This window comes from Calypte anna, chromosome 1 (genome assembly GCF_003957555.1).
Source record: "Calypte anna isolate BGI_N300 chromosome 1, bCalAnn1_v1.p, whole genome shotgun sequence".
In the NCBI taxonomy this organism is placed as follows: Eukaryota; Metazoa; Chordata; class Aves; order Apodiformes; family Trochilidae; genus Calypte; species Calypte anna.
The window spans coordinates 6851277-6874356 of NC_044244.1; the positions used below are offsets into that span (position 1 = coordinate 6851277).

The 23080-nt window shown below is 43.7% G+C and overlaps 1 protein-coding gene across 1 annotated transcript; it reads left to right on the forward strand.

Annotated features, from left to right (window-relative positions):
• The first annotated feature begins 197 nt into the window (after nucleotides 1–197).
• Nucleotides 198–16998, forward strand: MCM10 (minichromosome maintenance 10 replication initiation factor). The gene is made up of 19 exons (XM_008493124.2): nucleotides 198–250; nucleotides 1036–1353; nucleotides 2107–2211; nucleotides 2807–2941; nucleotides 3447–3621; nucleotides 4428–4593; nucleotides 5332–5499; nucleotides 6862–6978; nucleotides 8383–8582; nucleotides 9854–9954; nucleotides 10947–11048; nucleotides 11147–11264; nucleotides 12138–12366; nucleotides 13734–13875; nucleotides 14578–14696; nucleotides 15218–15331; nucleotides 16084–16229; nucleotides 16427–16469; nucleotides 16847–16998. Exons 1-19 carry the CDS (start codon nucleotides 244–246, stop codon nucleotides 16928–16930), a joined length of 2589 nt encoding a protein of 862 aa, XP_008491346.2. The 5' UTR covers nucleotides 198–243; the 3' UTR covers nucleotides 16931–16998.
• Nucleotides 16999–23080: the final 6082 nt, after the last annotated feature.

Here is a 23080-nt window from a genome sequence, read left to right on the forward strand (position 1 = left end):
TACAGGGAGTTCAGCATAGGTAGAACTTCAGATAAAGAAAGTGTAGAAGAGGATTTTAAATTTAGTGGAATCTTCAGCTGCAGCTCTAAAGAAAAATAAGCAAGTGGTTTGCAAATCATCAAATAAGGAGCCAATGTGTATTTCTAGTTAGGCTCCAAACTACTTTAACAGTGTCAATGTTGTTCTCCCCACAACAGAGAATATTTTTCCTTGAGGGGCTCTGGATGAAATCCTGGTGAAGTCATGGATGGTAAGGGGAAAAGTACTTTTCTACCTTCAGTAGGAAAGTTGTCTTCTGATCAATATATTAGTAAAAAAAAACTTGTTAAGAAAACTTGGTAAATGTTTTAGCAAAGGAAATCACGTTGCATTGGATTCACTTGCAGTGATAAAATGCCTTAGAGGTTGCTCTTTACCTTCATTATTGTCACCTTTCTGTGAGGCTGCTCTTTGGGTATGTTTTCTTCTACCAGCAAAAGCTAAATAAATTTCTTGGCTTGTATGAATTTCAGTTCTGCTCTGTCTCATTCATCTCTCTACTTGGTTTTCTTTTTTTCCAATATTTGTCCCTTCAGTCCATGTTTATTTATTCTCTTTCTTGAGCAAATCATCTTATCTGACAATAAGCTTTTTTGCCTACCTTGTATCTTCCTCTTCACCTTCAGTTGGCAAAGACTGTGTGTCTTTGTGGAGCTCCTGGCTGCACCTTTACAGATCTGAAAGCTTTTCTTTTTAACAGCAGCTATTGTACAAGCAGCTGCAAAGGAGGAAAAGCCAGCACTAAGTGATCTGCAAGGTTTCTGCTTACTAGCCAGCCTGAAGCACAATCCAAGAGGGTCTGCAACCACATTTCTGTCAGACCAGAATGCAAAAAGCTGCTCTATCTTCCTTTAGCCAAAGCTGAAGTAATTTTTAAAAAAATACCACTTGCTGCTCTGATTTAGTTTTGATTGTAACTGGAGTAGCTTGTATGCTTTATTCTATGGCAGCTTTCTTCTAAGTGGATAAATAATGCTGAGTTTAATTTCTGTTCAGCTGATGATGACCTGGATCTGTTGGCCTCCCTCCTGGAAGAAAATGAGGCAACTGAGGACAGCAATTCTCCTGAGGAGGAGGCTCCAAAGGATGAGAGGGGAGAACCAGATGAATATGATGAACTCTTTGATGCAGAAGATGATGATTCCTACACTGAGGAGGTTGATGCTGAGGACAGCGTGATTGATGAGCAAAAGGAGAACCTGGCTATGCTGTTTGGAGATGTAGATGACCTGCTGGAAGAGGAGGCAGCTGAGGAAACTGTCCTCACTTCAGCTCCCAGTCAGGCAAAGGAGAAGACCAACCAGGAACTGCAAGGTATCTGTAACAGCAAATTTTACCAGATTTATGATAAATACTTTGTCTCTAGAGAGCTAAAGGGCTGAAGGCAGGACATGCTGCTTCTCACTTCAGGATGGTGCCTGGAAGGGGGAATACAGAAGGACCTTGTTGAAGTTTCTAAGTCTGGTTTTCTATGCTCAATAGCCAAATTCTCCAAGCCTGTTTTCCCAGAAAAAAGAGGACTGAACTGAGCCAGGGAGAATAATCCAGCTCTGGTGAGCAGGACAGAAAAGGTTGCTATTTTGCTGTGTCCTGTCTGATAAAGAGAAATGTAGCTTCAGTCTTCAGGGCTGTCACCCTGGACAGGCAGTCCCTTCACCTTTAGGATTTACCAGCAGAAGGTTCTACCATACCATGTGGAAGCAGAGCTGGCCATTGAGCCTCTCTGTGTCCAGGCCACATATTTCATTATATTGGAAGCATTTCCTTATAGGAAGGAGTACAGTTATGAGCCATTTAAATTGTCTCATGTTCAGTAGGAAAGGCCACAACAACATGGCCTTTCCTTACAACATGGCAAGGATCATACCAAATAAAATATTTGAGTGAACTCCAGGCTGTATGAAAAAGTGTCTGTTCATTGTAGACTGAAGTAAATCTGTACTGTTGCTTGAATATTTGTTAGGTTCCTCTGATGCAGTAAACAACCCAGACTTTTGGGGATCTCATAAATCCTTGTTTGCAATGACTTCCTACTGTTTTCATTGTCATTTTTTCTCTCCTTCCTAGCTGAGCTGAGAAAATTGCAAGAACAGATGAAGACATTACAGGAGCAGTTGCAAAAGACTGCTATTGGGCAGCAATCCAGTTCAGGCCCTGAGAAGAAAACCCCTGGTAATGAGTCTAATTAAATGGGTTTATGATTTGTTGGCCTACTAATGTGCAGTTTATAGACAATACTCCAAATAATCCTTAAGTGGGCACAGAACAGTGAGGAGGAATTGAGGCTGGTGTATTCCCACACAGGTTATTTCCTTTGGCTGCAGACTAAATTAATGAGCTGCAGTTCTGATATCTGCATCATGGGTTAGTTCTACAAAGGGCAGCTTTCATAACAAATATTAAAGTGTCTTCTGCTGGAAGTGTCCATTCTTATTGACAGACATTGGTTCACTCAGAAAACACAGCTATGCTTGTTACTGTAGCACGTTGGGTGTAGTAATGAAACTACATGGAACAGCTGAAAAGCAAAGGAGTGTTCCTGATTTCCACAGCTTTGTGGTATCAGTGACATCCAGAGTTTTTTGTCAGTGTGAGAAAGAGGCATTGGGGCTTTTTCAGCTGTTGCATTTCAGTTACTGGAAGTTTATCTGAAGGTCTTTTATATAGTTTTGTTATCAAGACAATTAATTTGGAGCAGTTCTTTGAGTCCAGATCCTGAGATCTCACAAATACTTCTTTTTTTTTGTTTGTTCATTTTCTTGGCCAGGTAAAACTTCCTGTCCACCCTTGAAGGAAAGGAAAGTTCAGAAGTTGCAAGAGTCACCATGTTTTTCATCCCAGCTGAGCAATCCTTTACCACCAGCCAAGCGAGGAATCCAGAAATCAAAAGCAACCTCAGCAGGTACCATTCTCACTGAAACACACTGGACTTTTTGTCAGAAGCCTGTCAAGTTCACAGCAGTGGTGTAGGCACATCCAGGGTAGTTTTACATTGGTCAGTGCACCTGTAGCAGTCTGATCACAGCAGAATAGAGCTCACTACAGAGTTAATTACTGTGTTCTTTGCAATGGGGGCTGTGCTCTGTACTGCTATGGATAACTTGGACACTGACAACAGTCTCACCTGCATCTTCATATCCCACAGTTTGGCTTGCCTGGAAATAGGCAGCAGCTCTGGGAATCTCCTCACCAGGCAGAACTCATTGCTTGAGTTCCATGTGACTTACCTGGAGCTGCCTGTTAGTGCCCAGCTGACTGGGAAACCCAGTCACTACAAATAAGACAGTTTACACCTTTTTCTTTAGTGTGTTTCCTTAGACTCATGTCTCTGGTCAGGTGTAAGATTTATTTAGAAGTTTTCTTTCATTATCAAGATTTTTTTTTCCTTGCTCTTTTTCCTGCTAAAGAGAACAAGACTCCTCCCCCACAACAAGTCCTCAGTCTGGCATTCCAGCCTCTCAAGTCTGCTGTAGGGAACAAACCCAGCAAGGTGACCAGAGAGAAGACACCTCATACCCCTGCATGTTCCAGTGCAACAACTCAGCTGGTGTCTGTGGAAACCTTCTCAGGACTGAGGTTAAGGTCAGCAGCCCAACACTGAGCTCTGTCTGGGGACATCACCAGAGGGTGATCCCATCCCCAGTAATGGGAGAGAAAAAACCATCAGCCCCCTGTCCTGTGATACAAGTCACACTAGTGGTGCATGGAGGACTGCCTGTATGATTTGCTGTGTATACATTATTTAACCATGTCAGGTTAGTCAGTTGTCATTATGGAATGTTACACAAAGCTACAATGTTGGCTGATCAGTAAACTGGCAAAATTGACTTTTGGCTTATGACTATGTTTCTATTTTCACCTTTACTCTTTTCTAACAAAAAAACACCTTTTCATTAGTGCTGCCTTCCCTGGGATGTCCTCAGTGGTGGAGGAGGAGGGAAGCAGTGGGCATGTGCAAAGCCCAACTGCTCCAGTTGAGCAGATTTTGCTCCACACTGTGAAGCCTCCAGCTCTACTCTCAAGCCCCATACTCCATGTGGCCACGAGAGGTCTCTGAATGCTCACTGTGTCTTTCCTCACCAGAAACTGCTGGATTTCTAAACCATGCTCAGGCAGTCATACACTGATATTCCTGCAATAAGCAGTTAGTGCAGGCTTGGGGCTGAGTTGCAGTAAAGATATTTGGACAAAAACACAGCGTGATCAGTAGCTTTCTGGTATTTGTAGACTCCTGAACTGAGGGAGTTTGTTTCAAATTACTTCAGGGTGCAATAATGCACAGAGGCATTTGGCAGCAAGACATCATCTGCCCAGGAGAGTGCTGGATGGTTTTGATTGTCCATTTAGGTCAAGGGATGTTCTTTTTCACATGTTTTTGCTTCATCTAGAAAACCTCGTGTGTCTTCAGCTGAAATGGACAGAAAAATGACTAACAGGAAGCTCATCAGACTCTCCCAGCTGAAGAGTAAACTTGCTGCAGAAAATCTGGAGGAAATAGACTGGGTAACATTTGGAGTCATAGTGAAGAAGGTCACTCCTCAAAGTGCTAATAATGTAAGTGGTTTTATTGTGTCCCTTGCTCAGTTCAAGTGAACTGCTGGTCTTCTTTTCCTAAAAAACTGAATAGGTCTTCAACATAATCAGCCAACTCCATGTAGTTAATGAAAAGTTCCTGTATTAAAGTCTTGGCTCATCTGCAGTAATGCTGCTTTTATTCCTCATGGTAAGTACTGATCTGGTGCAGCTGTCCCAGAGAGCAGCATTGCCTAATGTAACCATGGCATAAATCTTTGTCGTTCACAGTTGCATGTCAAAAGCAATGTGAGAAAAAGGCATGTGGCTCTCAGTATTTCTACCCAGCCCTTGTGTTTTACACGTGCCAACACATTCTTCCATCATTTCCCTAGAGGTCATTCTGCCTTAGATGGTGTACGTGTCCTATAAAAAGTCATGGATGACACAGATCTGGACATGCCTTGATTTTGTTTGTTCAGTGGGGTAAAAAAATCTCTTTATGCAGCAAGCAAGAGTGCTGTCCAGCTTTAATCTGAGGAAGATGGATGGCAGCAATATTAGCGTGTTGTTTTGGCCTTTCAGAATCCCAGAACTGGCTGTGTGGTGGGGTGTGAGATACCATATCTAACCTCTACTGAGGTTACAAACTGTGCTTTCCTATATCAGGAAAACCCAGGGGAAAAAAAATCAGAATAACTATTTAAAAGCCAGAGGAAGAGGGGATGCAGGCAGTGGCCCCTTGCTGAGAGCTGAAAGGAAAGAAAATGTCTGTTCCAGGGCAGAACCTTCAGTATCTGGCGGCTGAACGACCTGCGAGATCTCACTCAGTGTGTCTCACTCTTCTTGTTTGGTGATGTCCACAAAGAGCACTGGAAGACAGACCAAGGCACAGTCATTGGGCTGCTCAATGCCAATCCTATGAAGCCTAAGGAAGGCTCAGATGAGGTGAGAGGATTTTTCACTTGCTCATAAACTGTATAAAAAGCCCCATAGCTGAACTTTTTCCAGTTTGCTGGAGATTTATCTTCATAACACATGTTGAGGTTGAAATTGCAACAGTCTGCCTAGACAGTTTGAACTGCATTCAAATGTTTGCAGGGTTTGTATTTGCTCCTGGCCTTCTGGATAGCAGAACTTCAAGAGGTGCCATCTTAAGCCAGAGTTTAGTCAAGTATTTACTGTTGGTAGCAGTTGGCTCTTCCAGAGGTATAGGGAGTGTATTTTTGTTTCTGCTTATTCTGTCACTTCAGTGCAGTCCCTATTTCAGCCTCAAAGGTGAAAAAGGTGGGGAAGCTAATTTCTCTATTCTAGTTTTAGCATGAGATGTGACTGCAAAAAGCTTCCTGGTTCCAATATCATAACTGAGAAGAAGCAGTATTTGATTTATTAAACAAGTGATATATTATGTATAGTAAGTTGGTTCACTTGTTTAATCAATTACTGAAAAAATACAGCATGATGAATTGCTTTTCTGTATGTATCAAAGCATTTAAGGTGGCTTCATTTTGCTAATAAATTAATTTTTTAATGTCTTTTTAATTACACTGGTATGAACACCGTTTTTACTGAATTTTGTCTGGTGGAATTTCTACTAACTGGTGATAGTGTTCTGCATTATAAATTCTCCAAATGGAAAAATTAAATGTCTTATCAATTGTCTATTAAGCTGTATAATTGCTTAAATTAACATGAACAAGCAATAGGAAGTCCTGTGATAAGTAGAAAGGCACACCAGATTTAATGTCAAGGCTGTGTCTTGCTGTTAAGAGTGATTTTTCTTTGCCAAGTATCCACATGTAGAATCACATTAAAACTGACTTCTCAAAGTATTCTCAAGTACAGATACAAGTCCCAGTATCTTTGGGTGGTGTGAAGATGACACTTACTGTATCACAGACATCAGTTTTTGTTGGACCTAGACATATGGAGAGTGTCAGAGAACTTGAGAACATTTCTTCCTGTCCACTGCCAAGTGTGGTTGCCATGATGGTGTCAGACCCAAGCAGTTGGATGGGACCCTCATTTATAGCACATCTGGGTCTGCCTTCACTGGTCCTTGGTTTCCTAAGGGCTCTGAGCATAGAAATACCATGTCCTGCATCTCGCTGTGGGAAAGCAATTTATCTTTTCTTTTTTACTTTTTAACCAAGCCTTTTCTCCATCTAAGCAGGACATGTAGCTTTCTTAAACTAAGCTTGCATTTTGAAACTGTTGTTAACACCAAAAGTATCAGTGACATCTAGAGAGAAGCCCATCCAGGCATGTGGCATTTTCTGACTTATTTTTTATTTTTTATTTTCCCCCTAGGTGTGTTTGTCTGTTGACCATCCCCAGAAGATCCTCCTCATGGGTGAGGCTCTGGACATGGGCACCTGCAAAGCCAGGAAGAAGAATGGTGATCCTTGTGCACAGATTGTGAACCTGGTGTGTATCCCAGTAGTTAGGGCATCCTTTAGCTGCCAGTAAAAATGTGGCTGCTGATTTTGTACTGATGCTCTGACTCTTTGACTTGTTTCTGAATTCTGACTTGTAACTATTTAAAGTGGGTGGTGAAGCTGAGAAATTAAATCCAGGGAAGCTGCTTCTGTGACAGCACTCTAGCAGCAGCACAGTAGTTTCCTAAATGCAAAGCTGGTGGTGGAGTGGAAAGAGGTGGCCTTGACCCATGACTGTCACTGTCTCCACACCCTTTCACTCTCTTTTTTGCTGTTGCAGTCTTCCATGCACTGCACTGGGTAGTTTGTCCCAGATAAAACAATAGGAGGATTTTCTTGGGCATGGTTGTGGGTTTTGGAGATTATTTTAACCCAGTGGGTTCCCTCATCCAGTGTTCCCACAAACTGCTACAATATTTAAACCTGAATGTAGGGCACTGGAGGTGATAAAGATGAAAATGTTTTGGGATTCTTCTTTTAAGGACAGTACTGGCCTGTACTAGTTTGAGCCATGTGGAGTGTGTCATTTCATGGCCCTGGTGATGTTACAGTACCTGAGAGGAATCCTGTCTAAGTAGGAAGGGTTATAGTTAGGATGGTAGCACTTAGCAAGAGGAAATAAAATGAAGAAATGAAGAACTGGGGAGGAACTCAAAGTGTGTAGACTGGAAGGAAGACAAATACAGAAGATACCTGTGGCAAAACAAGTTTGTGATTGCAGATCCACTCCAGGAGGTGGCTGTGCACAGGGCTTTCAGTGTCAGGGAGATGTTCCAGTGCCACCTGGAAAAACCATAGGTAGCTGTCTGGCAGAAGAACCTGATAAAACAACTGGCTGTCAGTTTAATTGTTAACAAAAGATGTTTATGGGATAATTGTAGTTATACAAAGCTGGGGCAAATTAATATCAATGAGAATGGGGTTATTTTTCTTTTTTTGTAAAAAGATAACACCCTGAGTGAGTGTGCTTATGGCACTGCTATCTGACTGGCAGGCTCACTTAAGTTCAGTTCCAAACTCCCCTGAATTGACTCTGAAACCTAATTAATTAATTGAAGTGAGTGCATGAAATATATTGCTCTGGTGTTAAATTTCCTTTGTGTTCACACCAGTAAGGAAATTGCATACAGTTCAGAGCCAAGAGTACAGAATCTGGCCAAGAGGATCTGGGGCATCAATTGACTCAAGCCAAGGAATGGCCTTAAAATTTCTGGGATACCAAAAGTGCTTGACACAGATTTTTTTTTTGGTTTTTTTTCCCCAGTGATTAGCATGGACAGTTTTAGTTTTGTTTTTCATTGCTGGAGCATGGGCCTGTTTGTGAGTGAGGGGAATAAATAAATAAATTGTGATGGCTTGTGTTCTGCAACAGTCTTCTCCCTTTTCTTTCCAGAATGACTGTGAATATTGTCAGTATCATGTGCAGTCCCAGTACAAGAAGCTCAGCTCAAAGCGGGCTGACCTCCAGTCGACCTTCTCCGGGGGCCGCATCCCCAAAAAATTTGGTCGGAAAAATCCCAGTTTGAAAGAGAGGCTGTGTCAAGATGGGTTTTACTATGGAGGTGTCTCTTCAGCAGCATATGCAGCCTCAGTGTAAGATTTATTTCCCTTGCTCATCAGCAGAATTTCACATTCATACGAGTCAGCCTGGAGCTATCTCTAGAGGGGTCTATTTACAGAATCCCAGCATTGTTCCGGTTGGAAAAGCTCTTCCTGAGTGTTGTGGTATGAGAAGAGGTCCTCAAATTAATTACAGACCTACATCCAGTCTAGGGACAGCTGTGTTACACGTTTGCACTGTTTTCAGATGTGTTTCAGGTTCTACAAACCTGTAGAAAACAGCTTTTGTATTTGATGACTCGCAGGTGTAAATTCAGTTTTGTATAACCTTGTATGCTAAATATCATTAATGTAGCACTTAAACCCCAAGTGATGATTTCTAGTATCAAAATGCAGTACAGAAAACTTAAAATCTTTATTCTGCTCTTGGGATATGGTTTAGCACTGGACTCAGCTGTTAGGGTAATGGTTGGACCACATTCCTTAAGCACTGCATCTGCACATCTTTTAAATTCTGAATTTAGTTAGAGAGCCCTTTCACTTCACTGCACTCACCAAATAGAAATAATTGTCCTGTGTTTGGTGTGATTCTCCTGGCCCCATGGTGTAGCAGAACTGTTATTTGACAGGAAAGTTTTTAACAATTGCTACCAAGATATGGTAAGGGATGTTTTGAACCTCTCAATGAACCTCACAGTGCGCTGTGAAGCCAGGCAGCACTGTGTTTTAGTAGATGAGGGGAACTTTCTTGTGAGATCCCAAGTGTTTTGAGTCACTGTCTGTGTGTGTTAATAAAGAAGAAGTTGTACACCCTGTGTATTATGAAATGACCTAGGCCAGTGTGTATCTCATAACTATCAAGGAGGGGGCAGATCCTTCATACAAATTGCCCTGAAGACAGCTGTGGAAAGCCTTGGAGTCACAGCTGGATCAGCCCCTGTGCTTGCACACAGCTTTCATGCCCTTATTACTGCCCTCTGGTCACTGCTGTGACTCCACAATAATGAAACAGTTCCAGCCTCTTCTCCATGCCTGGAAGTGACTGAGCTGTGACTGATGTTCAGTGTTCTCCCAATGTATGGGAAATATGTATCTCAACCCAGGAAAAATGGAAGATCCCGAGCATTGTGTTAGAATTTCGATTTAGATCAACATCCTTCCCAGCAGATGACAGCAGAGAGGCACCAGTTTGGATTAAATAAAGAGTGGCTAGGGATTTGTTGAAGCACTGGGTGTTTTAAGCTCCTGTCCTTGCTCTAAGCATGGGAAACCTCTGATATTCTGTTTTTGTTTCCTCTTTCTAGTGCAGCAGCTGCAGTACCAAAAAAGAAGATTCAAACCACTCTCTCCAATCTGGTTGTGAGAGGAGTTGATGCAATTGTCCAGGAAACCAGGCAGAAAATTGGTACTTAACTATGAATGCAGTCTCTTCACCTCCCAGATAATGCCATCTTGATGTGTAGCTGTGTCCCAGGACCCTGATACCCACTGAATTAATCTGGCAATTGATTTGCTACAGAGATACCATTTGCAGGCTGCTTTCTCAATTGATCAAAACTTCTCTTCCTTCTTTCTTCTCTTACAGCTGCAAGGAAAATGTAACTAAGCAACCTCCATGCATCTTTTTTCATCAGTGCCCCTGAATTAAGTCTCCTGTTCTGTCTCTGGACAGTGACAGAAGATCTTTGCCAGATTAATGGGAATTGGAAGTTTTTAGAACTTTCAACCAGCAATTTTTTTTTTTAATTGAAATAAATTACTTCTGCCAGTCTTGAAATCTTCCAAGGAATACTAAGTATAAATCAGTCAGGTCTGCAATGCAGGGGACATCCTGAGTACCTGACCTGTTTCTAGTGCTTTTCTTTTGTGATCTCCAAAGCAAATTCTTTCCATAGCCTTTGGGACATCACTGATCTCTGCCTCCATTTTGGTTTTGTAAAGCAATTCATATTACTCCCTCTTCATGCTTGGTAGAGAGCAGATAACAAATTATTCAAACTATGTGCTCTAGATGCCTCCTGGATGCCTTAATTCACATTTTTCAGTTCTCTTACTCACCTCCATTTCAGATGGCATAGTGTGTCCTGTCTCTAGCTTGCAGCTCTTCATAATTCCCCAGACATAAGGTGTGGTAGCTGCAAATGGGAACTCTGGGAGCACCACAGACAGCCAAGACTATTGGTGAACTGACTGACCAACTGATTAAATTGCTGAAGGGGTAGAAATGTCTGTGTGATGTGTTCTGTGAGGGCAAGGCCTTGGGCAACCAAATACAGCCTAGAAATTGGCCCTGCTTTTGGTGGTGGCCTGCAGAGGTTTAATCCAACCTACTCTGAAGCCCAGCCTGTGTTCCTTCCCAGCCCCAAACCTGTTGGATCTTTGCCTTTTCTGCTCCAGGTCCAGCAAAGAGACCCATGCCATGTTCTGAGGAATTCAAGGAACTGCTGGCACAGCCAACCTTTGGAGCACGAAACCTCTGCAAACACTGGACCAAAGCAGGTATTGCCCTTCTGCCTGAAGGAGAAGCCACTCAAGCTCCTTCTGAGCAAAGATGAGTAGCTTTAATTTTGGTTTTGTTTTGTTGTTTTTTTTCCCAGATGCTGAAAAGAAGCAAGGGGCCAGTTTCCAGTCTCTCTCTGCTTCAGCATTGCTCAAGCAACAGAAACAGAAATTGCTGGAGGCCAGAAAAAAGCGATCTGAAGAGATTCAGAGGAGGTAAATGCACTCTGAGATTCCCAGGAAGGGTTCCTTTATTATGACCTAAGGGTAACTGTGGGAGGTGCTTTGCTGTTCTAATAAAAAGTTCATTTGTATAGAAATACCCCAGTGTTCAGCAGAGAACCAAATGCTCCAGCACAGTGGCCAGCAGCTGAAAAGTATGATGGGAAGAGGCTGATTACAGTAGGAAACTGAGATCAGGATTCTTGGTTTGGTTCATTGCTGGCTTATGTGGTTCTGCTGAACTTTAAGGTTTGCCAAGTGTTTTGTGTGTATCTTTTTAAGAAAAAGGAGAAGCTCCTAAAGGCCACCTTGGGTAAGACAGGTTTGTGTAGCCAAGTAGCCTCAAAAGACTCAACTGGAGCCAAAACAGAACCTGAAGGAAAATAATGCTAGTCACAGGCATGATGACATTTCCCCCAAGATAATTTTCTAGCCTGGAACAGTGTATTTCAGGGGCTTTCCAAGCTAAAGGTGGTGTCTGCTACAATATCTGAAAGGATTTTCTTTTTTACTATGAACCTGTCCAGTCTCTGTTGTGACCTGTGTAAGCAGGAACATTTATATGACTCTGTGACAAGGAGTCCCCCTGCTTAAGAATCTGTTCTGCAAAGAAGCCAAGTGCTTTCAGTTCACACTTAACAGCTTCATTTGATATTTCTCTCTGATTTTAGTTTTGATAGCAATCCAATGAGTTCCTTACCAGCCTTGTCTTACTCCTCTCAATGCCTAAATTTCTGCATGGTTTTCTAGCAATAAAAAGCCAATTAGTGACCAAACAGTCTGCATCCCTTCCACTCCTATTTGTTTCTCTGACCTTTCTGTCTCTTAGGCTTGTGTCCCCATTTCAGTTTTTTCTTCTCTTACAAGGTTTCTCCAAAACACAAGTAAATCTGGCAGTCCTGCTCTCCCATCCTCCTCCAGACAGCCCTCGCTCCATTCCCCGGTGCCCGGAGCTGAGTTTCCCAAAGCTGCAAAAAAGTCAAATCCTCAAAGGCCCAGGCTGGGCACAGGCTTCTCAGAAGGAGAAGATATCCTCTTCTTTGATGGGTCTCCACCTCCAGCACCAAAGCTAGACAGCTTGGCAGAAGCCAAAAAGGTAACAGCAACTTGAATCATTTAAGTATTCAGAAGGGGAGGTTAAGGGAATTTTGTTTTGTGGTAGTAGAGAAGTCTTTGATCAGATTAGGCCAGCTCAGTTCTGATGTTGGTGAAGTTTCTGATTTGTGGGGTCAGACTGGCCTGTGTTACATACAGTACACAGTAGACCTGCAGTTCCTGACAGCTCTTAGTACTGAGGTTTGTGCTACTGAGGTTTGTAGTCAACCTCCAGAGCAGTGGAACAGCTGCTAAGGAGGGGGCTGTGTGTGTAACTTCTGGACACAGGAACTGATGTCTCTTCCTTGTTAAAAATCCACCTGGATGGGTCAGAAGTGAGTTGCTGTGATCTATCTTTGTGTGTGATGCTCATGAGGTCACTCTTGGATCTTCTGTGAAGGAAAATGTCACTGAAGCCTCTGATAAAACTGGCAATGTCAGCAAATGTCAACTGAGCATGGACAGGGGACAGAGCAGACTTTTGAGATGGGACTGGGGAAAAGGAGATGGGGAGATCTCATTTAAGTCATGAACCTGATGCTAATCCTTTAAGTGAAGAAACACTTCTTCATGCTGGCAGCCTGTCTGTGTAGATCTGACTCCATTCTTCATGACCTGACATGGTCTGTCACCCTTTGGAGAAGCAGTTTGGAGAAGTTGCATGGCTGTCCTTGTACTCTGTTCTTCATGCTTCTCTGTCCACCAGTGGCTGCTCTTTTGCCCTTGTGTTTTGGACATTTTAAGTGCTAAACTGTGCACATTTGTTCTTTTGCATTGCTATTGCTGTGTCTTGTCAGTGTTTTCTGCCTGCCAGCAACAGGGAGTTAAACTGGTTTAGTTATGTTGTGCCATGAGTTGGGACAAGGTTGGTGTTTACCCAGAGCAGACTGTGCCTTCCCTTGGCATAAATCTGCTCATATGTCTGTCAAAGAAAATTTTTTCTTCCAGCAACAAAGGAGTCTCAGCATTTTGGGACTATGTAAAGGAAGAGTTGTATGCAATTTTCTATTTGTTCCAAATCATTACCATTTTATATGGAAATCTCAAGTGCTTTGATTCCTCTGCAAAACTTACTGGGTTTTTTTAAGCAGTTAAAGCACAGCTGAGGAGATAACAAGCCTGGGAACACCCCTGGAGAAGTGAGTTTTGTGGTTTGGGTGAGGTGGTGATTCAGATGTACAGCAGAGCTGGGAATTTTGTTGAGCTTCTCTTTAGCCAGCACTATGTTCATGCCAGTGGATCTTGTCTCCTCCTTTTGACAGACTTCATCTGCTACTTCTGCAAGTAGGAACATGGGAGCCAAGCTGGTCACCAGCACATTCATTGCTCTGGTCACCAGCACATTCATTGCTCTTCCCTTTTTTCCAGCTGGCTGCAATACACAGACTACGAGCAAAAGGCCAGGTTCTTGCTAAAACTGATCCCAACAGTGTCAAGAGGAAGAGAGCTGATGTTGATGATGTCCTAGAAATTGTTGAAAGAGTTGAGAAAAATGTTGCTCAGCCACAAGGTACAGAAGCAAGGAATGTTTGTGTGTATTGTACTGTATGGTATGTGATGTTTGCTTCTAGAACAGAGAAAATCTGATTATGTTCTGATGAACAGAGCAGTAGTTGCTGGATTAAGGACTTAATTGCTGTGCCTAAGGGAGGCTGAGTTAGGTCAGTTTTGAACTTCAAAGGTTTGATGCCAAGGCCAAGCATACTCTAACCTTGTGGTGGAGAGAGTGTGAGATGTAATCTGTAGTAACTCCCTGTCCTCATCTCTCGTCCCTTTCCTCTAGCATCTGTAATGCAGGGCTGATTTAACCAAGGGAAACCAAGAAGTAGTCCCACCTATGAAGGTATCTCAATTTTCTGAGGGAACTTGAGTTTTTCCTGCTTATTTAATGTGTGATTTTGGATTAATTTTTAAATTCCCTTTAAGGCTTTTCCATGTGTTAGGGATGCAGCACTGTTTACTACTTTGAGAGTGATGTGAAAATTCCTGTATGGGACTTTGAAAGAAGATAAAATGTTGTTTTTAAAAATGCTTTTTGTTTTACTAAAGCTGTATTTGAACTTGGTTTCATTTTCTCCTGAACTATGAAAGACTGCCCCTTGGCTTGAACATCTGCCTGAAAGAAACCAGGACTTCCAAAATCTCCTTCAGGGATCACACTTAGAGATCTCAAGCTTGATCTGTGTAGGACTGAGGCTTTTTGTCTCCCTAGATATGGATGAACTGGAGCCTGCTCAAAAGAAACAACGTGGGCAGCTGGCCTATCTGGAGTCAGAAGAGTTCCAGAAGATCCTCAATGCTAAGTCCAAGCACACAGGTGTCCTGAAAGAGGTATGGCCTTGTTCCAGCCATGACTGAGGGCTCAGAACTAAGGAACTGCCTGGGCTGCTCATGATGATGTCAGCTATGAGCAGGTACCCAAACATGTCCCAGGCACCAGCCTGTCCTGATGACCAGAGCCAGGGGTCTCTGAGCACACAGGGCACGGTGCCTGTGTCGTGGTTTAACGTGGCCCAAACCAGGGCAGCCTGCAAGTCAGCATTATTGCCACAGCCATGGTGAGGTCAAGCTGCCATTGCCTGGTTTTGCTGTGTTTGGAACAATCAGTGAAGCTTCCTGCTTAGAGGATGATCAAAGAAATCCTTTTGCCTTAAAACCAAATCAGCCATGTCCTTATTTTGTCCCTCATTTCTTGACATTTTGGCCACATGAAGACAGCTGCCACCTTCTTCTGTGATGCCCTTAGGTTCTCTGGCTCCCAGACAGCCCTCTACTTCAAGCATGGCCAGTAATAATTTTCCTTAAGGATATTTATGGAGTGGCTTCTCTCCCATTTTTTTTTGCCCCCACAGGCTGAGGCTGAACTGCAGGAACAATACTTTCAGCCCCTGGTGAAAAAGGAGGAAATGGAAGACAAGATGAGGAGCATTAAAGAGCTGAAGTGTCGAGTTGTGACTTGTAAAACGGTGAGCAAAGGGGACCCAGGGTGACAGACAGAAGGGGAGTAGAGCCATGTGCTGCTTAAAATGCTGCTGGAGCATCCTGCAGACTGCCCATTAGTCACTCTTTTGGCCATAGTCCAATGCAGGTATCAAATGGAGATGTTTTTGTTCCTTACAGCTGTTGCTGAGAGCAGCCCCAAGCCCTGAGTGACATGAAGGCACTGGCAAGGCAGTGCTGGGGTGAACACCTCACCTTGATGTTTATGGCAGTGGGTTCTTTGGGTCTTGGTGTCCTGAAAACATTTATCAGATTCTTCCCTGAAGTGCCCTGTGCCTCAGTTTCTCATATTACATGACAAAAGAAGTGAAGTGCCTTGATAACACTGCACTGGATGGGGTTCCTCTATCTGCCTTTCCCAGGGAGTTTGTCATCAGAGAAGGAGTGGAGCTTTGTTACTATCCTAAACGTGCTGGGAGGAGGGGAGGGATTATCTCCCATTTCCAGAGGCTCAGCCCCTGCTGGACATTCACTCTTGCTGCCTTTCCTATCTCTTTTGGAGCTGCACTGTGTGTCCCACTCTGTGTCCCAGGAGGTGCTGGGAGCTGGTCCACAGGGTGATGGCCAAGAGGAGGATGGCATTAGAAGGAAGAGTAGCAAAGCCTGGGGTGGTGGGCTCAGACTGGGCGGGGCTCCTCAGGATGGGAGAAGGCAGAGGTGCTTTCTTCCAGTCTCAGGTGCTGGGGAAGCACTCACAGCTCTCTATCCTCCCTGACAGTGTAATTACACCTATTTCAAACCTCTGGAGACATGTGTGCAGGAAAACCATGACTACCACTGGCACGATGCCATCAAGAGATTTTTCAAATGTCCTTGTGGAAACAGAACTATTTCCCTTGACAGGCTCCCAAAAAAGCCCTGCAGGTAAGAGATGAACCTCGTGCAATGGTGACAGGGGCTTTTCTGCTCTGTTGGGAGTCACATAACCATGTCCTGAAGTGGGAACCTTAGCCCTTGTGCTAAGCAGTGTGGGAAAGGCATGGGATTAGTTTTGGACCCCCCTCATACTGTGCAGCAAACACACCCCACAGTGACCCTCACCTCATGTCTTCGTCTTTCAGTACCTGTGGTCTCTTCAAGTGGGAGCGGGATGGGATGCTGAAGGTAAGTGTGAGCCAGCAGCTTCTGGGTTCCTCAGCACTCTGCTTCTCTTGGTGCTTTTCTTCTAAGCATTGCTTTAGTGCCCTGACAGCTGCCAGCAAAACCAAGCAGCTCTGCATTTTGTCAGGGACACACAGGTACCTGCAGGCTGTGTGTTTTAGTAGACTTTTCTTGCCTTCTGTTCTTGAAGCTTTGTTTTATTTTTCTGTGGGGAATTTGCTTTGGACCAAAGCTGTAAAAATTCCAAATGTCAACGTTCCTAGAGTGCCTGTCAGTATTTAATCAAGTAATTTAGCCCTGCCACAACTTCTGTCAAAGCAATGTTTGGGAGACATCTTGCAACACATTTATTTTATCTTCTTCATGGTTCCTGTTTCTAGGAGAAAAAAGGTCCGAAGATTGGTGGGGAAACACTTTTACCAAGAGGAGAGGAACAACCAAAATTTCTCAATAGTCTTAAGTGACCTGGAGTTGATTTTTTTCACAACTTATAGATAGATTTTTGTGTCTGAAACACACATTTCTTTTCTGGAATGTCAAGAGGATTCTGGGCCTGGGGATGAATGAGCAGGGGAATCAATTCCTGATGAGAAGGACATCTACAAAGTCTCCAGCAGATCATTGAACGGATATTCAGCTTTGATCTTTTTTAAAATTGACTGAATAAGGCTGTATATAAAATACATATTCATGCCTGCTCTTTCTTAGTAACAACTTGTTTGCAAGATTTAACCTAGAAATGAGGTGTGTAGGAAGGAATTTGTACCAAGATATCCTAACAATCCCACAATTTATGTTCAAAGGCTGGTGCAGGGTGACTTCACCAGAATTTTATGTGACAAATCATCATGAACTGTGAGCACTGTAGACTCCATAAGCACTTGTGAAGTTCATGCTGTGGTGCCTAAGTGACAGCCTGTCAAGGTTTCTCCGCTGTTAGCTGAAAAGGGGTGGTAGAGGACTGTAGCCACAAAGCAGTTGTTGTTTGCTCCAGAATTACTCACTTTGAAACCTTCAGAACAGATGTTAAATGGTTCCTGAATTACCTCCTTGGCATATGTTTAAAAAAAACCCTTCAGTGGCTTTGGCATTGTGAATCAGCAGTGTCCACCCTGCAGACCAGCACAGGAGGTCTTTGGGCAGCCCTCTTCTGACAGCCCACACCAGGTTCCCAGCACCCTCCACACCACAGCACCTTTATGGCTCCAGACCTGCAGCTCCTACTTTGGAAAGCATTTTAATGAACCTGGCACCGTTTTGTGAATAGATTTAAAGAGCTGAGTGGTTACATTTAATAACTTTTTACCCTTTTCCTGGCATTTTAAATTTTTCTGAAATCTCTCCCAGTCATTGCCATGTCAACCTTGGCTGCTGGCACAGCTGCCATCTCAGACCAAGCAGGACTCCATCTCCAAGGGCTGACTGTCTTCATACAGATGTTTTACTGAAAACATATCTCTGTAGGGATACCTGTGGCAATTGTCCAGCTTTTCCTGGACCTGATCCATCTGCTGCCCCTACCTTGTGCCCAGTAGGATCACAGGATATTTTTAAGTGCCTAGACCCTCCAATACCTCAGTGATTTCATGAAACTACCACCAACACTCTTGCATGTCCCAGTGGCCTTGCAGATACCTCTTTTGTTTGCCTGCACAGGGGATGGAAAAGAAATGTTACTTCATTTGAAGCAGTGGGACAGATTTACCTCAGTAATTTACCTCATCTACTGGTGCTTTTGCTGGGCAACTTTGCTTGGCATGTTACATCTGTCTCAGTTCCATGCTGATAGCATTTGATGAGTGGGGTGTCACTGGTAGGTGACTGAATTTGTAACTGTGGCATTGCTTGGCCATGTCTCCTGTTGATTCCTCATTCAGAATAAATACAGTGTACAATAAAGTCCTGCCCAGATCTGTATGCTATCGTTTCTCTGAGGAAGAAGATGAGTTGCTTGCCCAACACCTTCATTTTCCAAAGAGCTCAGTACTGAATCACCAAAAGGAATTGGTTTGTGGTCCATAACTCTGCCTGCCACACATTTTTCCAACAGGAGTTTCCCACTCAGAGTCCACAAAACCAGCAGGAAATTCCACATCAGGATCAGCCTTCAGCTGGCACCTTCAGGCTATTTCCAGTTCCTATCTCTTTGGCCAGTGAAAAGGAGCAAAAATTAAACTGTCCAAGGTGAGGCAATGCTTTTTCTTCATAAATACCCACAGAGCTGTGCTATGTAGGAATGATGGAGCCTCTATGGGAGCCTAGGAAGCAAGATGCTAAATTCATTCTTGTCTGCAAAAATGTGCTCTAGGTGATCCTACCTGAGTGGGAGAGTTGGACTTGATGGACTTAGAGCTCCCTTCCAACTCTGACAATTGTGTGATTCTGGAACAGGATGAAGGAATGAAGGCTCATTGCTTTGTTTAAACCCCAGCAGTAAACGAGGAGAGAGGGAGATTGTGGTGGGGTTTATGTCCCTCAGTCTACTCTTGGACATAATGTTGTTCCAGAGATGGCTCCAGCCCAGCAGAAGCAGGCAGGGGAGGAGTTACCTGCTGGGAGATGCTGCCATGTGAGTGCACTGTGCCAAAGCAGCCTGCAGGGTCTTCAGCCCATACAGAGCTAGTAATCCATTTCCACCAATACCTGGGGACAAAAGCAGAGGCAGACACCCATGAGAAGCAGCTCAGGCATGACCTGACAAACCCAGCTGTACCTGTGCTGTCACTTAAGCTGTCCCAATTTTGGGAACACGATGTAAAGACCTCCAACCTTGCACCAAAGAGGTCCAACTGGTTGCCAGGCTGTGTTGGCAAGAGGGCACTCAGCAAGCTGAGGGGTGTGAGTCTGCCCTAACACCACCATTAGGTGTAAAGCATTGAGTTGGATTAGGATTGCAGAAACCACTGCCAGCACTTGTTAGCACAGTTGGTGAATCAAGCCAGCAGTGCTGCCATGTGCCCTAAATCATTAAGCAAAACTGCACTGGAAATATAGTGCTGAAAGTGCATTCTCAGAGCCATTATTAAGATTTGCAGAGTAGTAAGCTAGTAAATCAGCCTGTTCCCCAGCCAGGAAATGTTCTGTCTGCAAGGCTGCTTCTCTAGCTACAAAGTGCCTTGTGTAGATATGAAAATGGGCAGGAAAATATCCAGCTTCCCTCATAATAGCCTCCTACGAAGTCAGGGTTGGGTTTTAGGTACATTAAGCATCCTGACTGTCTTCAGCCCTCAGCTACTGCTGAGGTGTTAATTTAGTGCACCTCACCCTGCTGCTACACTTTATCTTTCCTTGGATTCAACAAACACTTACAGGAAAAAATTAAACCTTTAGCATTTTCTCTCTGCACTAAGCAGGTTAGGTTAATTAATGCTTAAGTAAAGCCAGCTTAATGAAAGCTTAATACCCTCTCACAATAAATGTGCTAATAAAGGACCTTCCTATTTTTCCTGTCAGATTTTCAGAGCAGAGCCTGTGCAACAGCTTCCTGGCCTGTCACCTGCTGGTGCCCCAACAAGTGAGGTTCACCCAGCCACTTCACATCATTTTATTATTCCCAACCCACTTGTTGCCTGGCTTTTCCCTCCCAAAATTAAATGTGTGTGGAACAAGAGCGCAGGTAAAACTTTCCTTCTGATTTCCAGTGCAAAGCTGTGTTGCAGATTACACATCATTTTGCCCTGAAAACAGCCCTCAGATGCCCATGCAGGAAGTACTGGGGGTCCTGCACTGCTAGATGAAAAAACAGCCTGGATGATCAGTGCTCATTTCTTTTTATGAGACAGTGGCTCAGACATGGCAAAATAACCTTTGTCCATGGTTCCTTAGCCAAAAATGCAAAAACTGAGCTTTAGGATAACCAGCAAATGCAGAGGGAAAGGAAATCCCTAATGTCTCTCAGGACCTGGCTTCCCCAGGACAATTATTTCCACTGCTAAGTTTGCACCTTGCTGTTAGATTATTTTTTTAGACTTTCCTACTTGCCCTGTTTGCAGGCTGCCTGACAGCTCAGCCCTGGCAGCCCAACTTGCTGCTCTATCAATGTGCTCCATGTCTTCCTTCTCAGCACAACTGCTCATATTCTATTTTTCTGTTCTGTCTTCATAGACTGCAGGGCAAGAGAGGAGCAGCTCTGGTTCTGAGGTACCCACACCACTTGCACAGACAAGGGTTAGGAGAGTAATCAAGAGAAAGGAGAGGAAAAGGTAACTGCTCCTTCTTTCTCCCCAGAGCAGCTAAAGGTTGGAGGACAGATGGGTCTGGGCTGGTAATCCAAGGCAGGGGCTGGGAGAAGCATGGGGGGTAGCAAAGATGTGAAAACATGCAATAAGTGACCTCAGTGCAGGCTGCAGTGCCAACAGGGTGTGCTGACCAGGTGAGCAGCTGTGTTGTGCTCCAGATCACTTGGCACATGCTGGCTGTGCTGATTTTAGGACAGGACATGTGACACCAAACATAAATGAGCATAAAATTAGCAGCTTCCTCCTCTCAAGAGAGCTGGAGTAAACAGGGAGACTTAAAGGAGGTCCAGGGCTGGATGGGAGCCCATGATGGGCAAATCATGACACCTGGTGCTCCTGTGGCTGAGCCCACCCTTTGCACCAGCAGCACGCATGTGCCACAGGTTTTAATTCCTAAAATGAAGGCATCATTTAGTTGCCAGCGCATGACAGCACTTGTATGACCTGTGTGCTAAGCCTGCCTGATGCTGTCAGTCTGGTTTACTTGGCATGAGGAGATTGATAAAAGTGGTGATAAAGTACCTGAAAGCTGTGGTTAGACTGGGTGAGTCTGCATAAAGCCCTCCCCAACACCTCAGTGCTCTTTCATCCCTGAAACTGCTGCTCTGCTCTTAAGAGAAGGTTGCAGTTCAGTGTGGGGTCTCTGCCCAGAAATCACTTGGGAACTGTGGCAATAAATGCTTTCTCTCTCTCTCTTTTTTTTTTTTTTTTTTTTTCCCCTGCTTTTGAAAAGTCAGTTTTTGGGGGGGAATTCCCCGTGCCAGGTCTCAGCCTGCAAGGGAGATTTCTGGAAAAGGTGACCTGAATATTTCCTTAGTTTTCAGATAAAGCATGGAATAACTCTTTGAGGAAATCCTGTTTCACACAGCAATAGAAACAATTGCTGAAGACTGAAGTTGAACATCTGGAAAGGTCCCAAGCCAAAGCACATGGTTAGATATCAGAGGGTGCATGTTTCTTGTCAACAAAATCATCCAGCAGCAGCTTTGTCAAGTGCTGAATATTATGAATGGACCTCACCACATCAATTAAACCAGCCTGAAGAATCACAAGGGCTAAAACTAAAATGAAAGGGGATTCTTTTTTTTCATTTCCCTCTCATAGTTTTGAAGTTTTAGAATCCAAATTTTACTTTTCTTTTTTCTGAGGGTGGGTCCTGCTTTTTCAAACTGTCACGGTTTAACTCTGGCCCGGCAATTAAACCGAATAACAGACGCTCTCTATTAATCTCTCTCTCCTTGATAGAGAAAGGAGAGAGAATAAAGGAGAGAGACTTATGGGTTGGAAACTAAACTACACAACTTTAATGAAACAGTAATGATAAATAGATAAAATTACTAAATATATACAAATATACAGGAAAATGGAAACCACATTCCTCCCCTCTCTCCCCCAATAACTCTCACGTCACCACCGAGGCTGCAGGGCAGCCCTGGGAAAGTCCAGGCTGGACTCCTGGAGTCGGCAGCAGTCGGGAACCGGAGGCAGGAACACACAGATATGGGCTGGCATGGAACAGGACCACAGGCAGACGAACGGACGGGATCCTTCCAGGATGCCGAGAGAAGGAAGGGAAGCAGGAAATCGGGAAATCCGGAAAAGATCTGGCTCGGCCCTCGTGATGCCTCAAATTTATACTGAGTGTGACGTATATGGGATGGAATACTCTGTTTGGTCAATTCTGGCATCTATCTTGTCTGTTCCTTCCCAAAGGAGGGCTCAGGTGGGACCTCTGTATCCTCCTGGATGGTAAAATGTTTTCCTCAGAGCTGAGCAGTGTCCTTGGCTCTGCATACCAGTCTCTAGCAGTAACTATAAACATCAAGTGTTATCAGTCCTAGAAGCACACACTGTCTGAGAAACTTGCTGTTAATTTCAGCAAGTGCAACTACTTAAAGAGACTTAGCTAAAAGCAAAAGTACAAGACAGAAAATCACCTTTATCCTAGCCCAAACCAGGACACAAACTTAAATATTTCAAAACACTGCAGGTAGCATTTTGGTTTCCCATTTTTTTTCTAATTCTTGAAATCCTCATGTGAACCAGAGAATTTCTGGAATTGAATCTTTAAGAAAAAAAAGTCCATACCCTAGACACTACCAAATATAATCAAAATCACAAGAGGGGCAATGGGGTCAATATAATTTGGAGCACCTGTGAACTACAGCAGCCATCAGAGCCAAAAAATGCAACCAAGCCCTGTGGGCACACATGGACCTGGCAAAACTTCTGCTCTCCATCCCAAAATGGGAAACTTTTGAGGGGCACCTGCTGCAATGGGAATGGCCATGACTCTGCTTCAGTGAAGCATGAAAAAAGAATGTTAGAAGCCTTAAAAACATAATCATGCATTGAATCTTATTAAAATAGATTAAT

Excerpts from the sequence above, each read along its gene's own strand:
- MCM10 (XM_008493124.2), top strand. Across the intron at positions 4,594-5,331 it reads CTCCTCAAAGTGCTAATAAT|GGCAGAACCTTCAGTATCTG; the intron begins GTAAGTGGTTTT and ends TGTCTGTTCCAG. Across the intron at positions 11,265-12,137 it reads TCTGAAGAGATTCAGAGGAG|GTTTCTCCAAAACACAAGTA; the intron begins GTAAATGCACTC and ends TTCTCTTACAAG.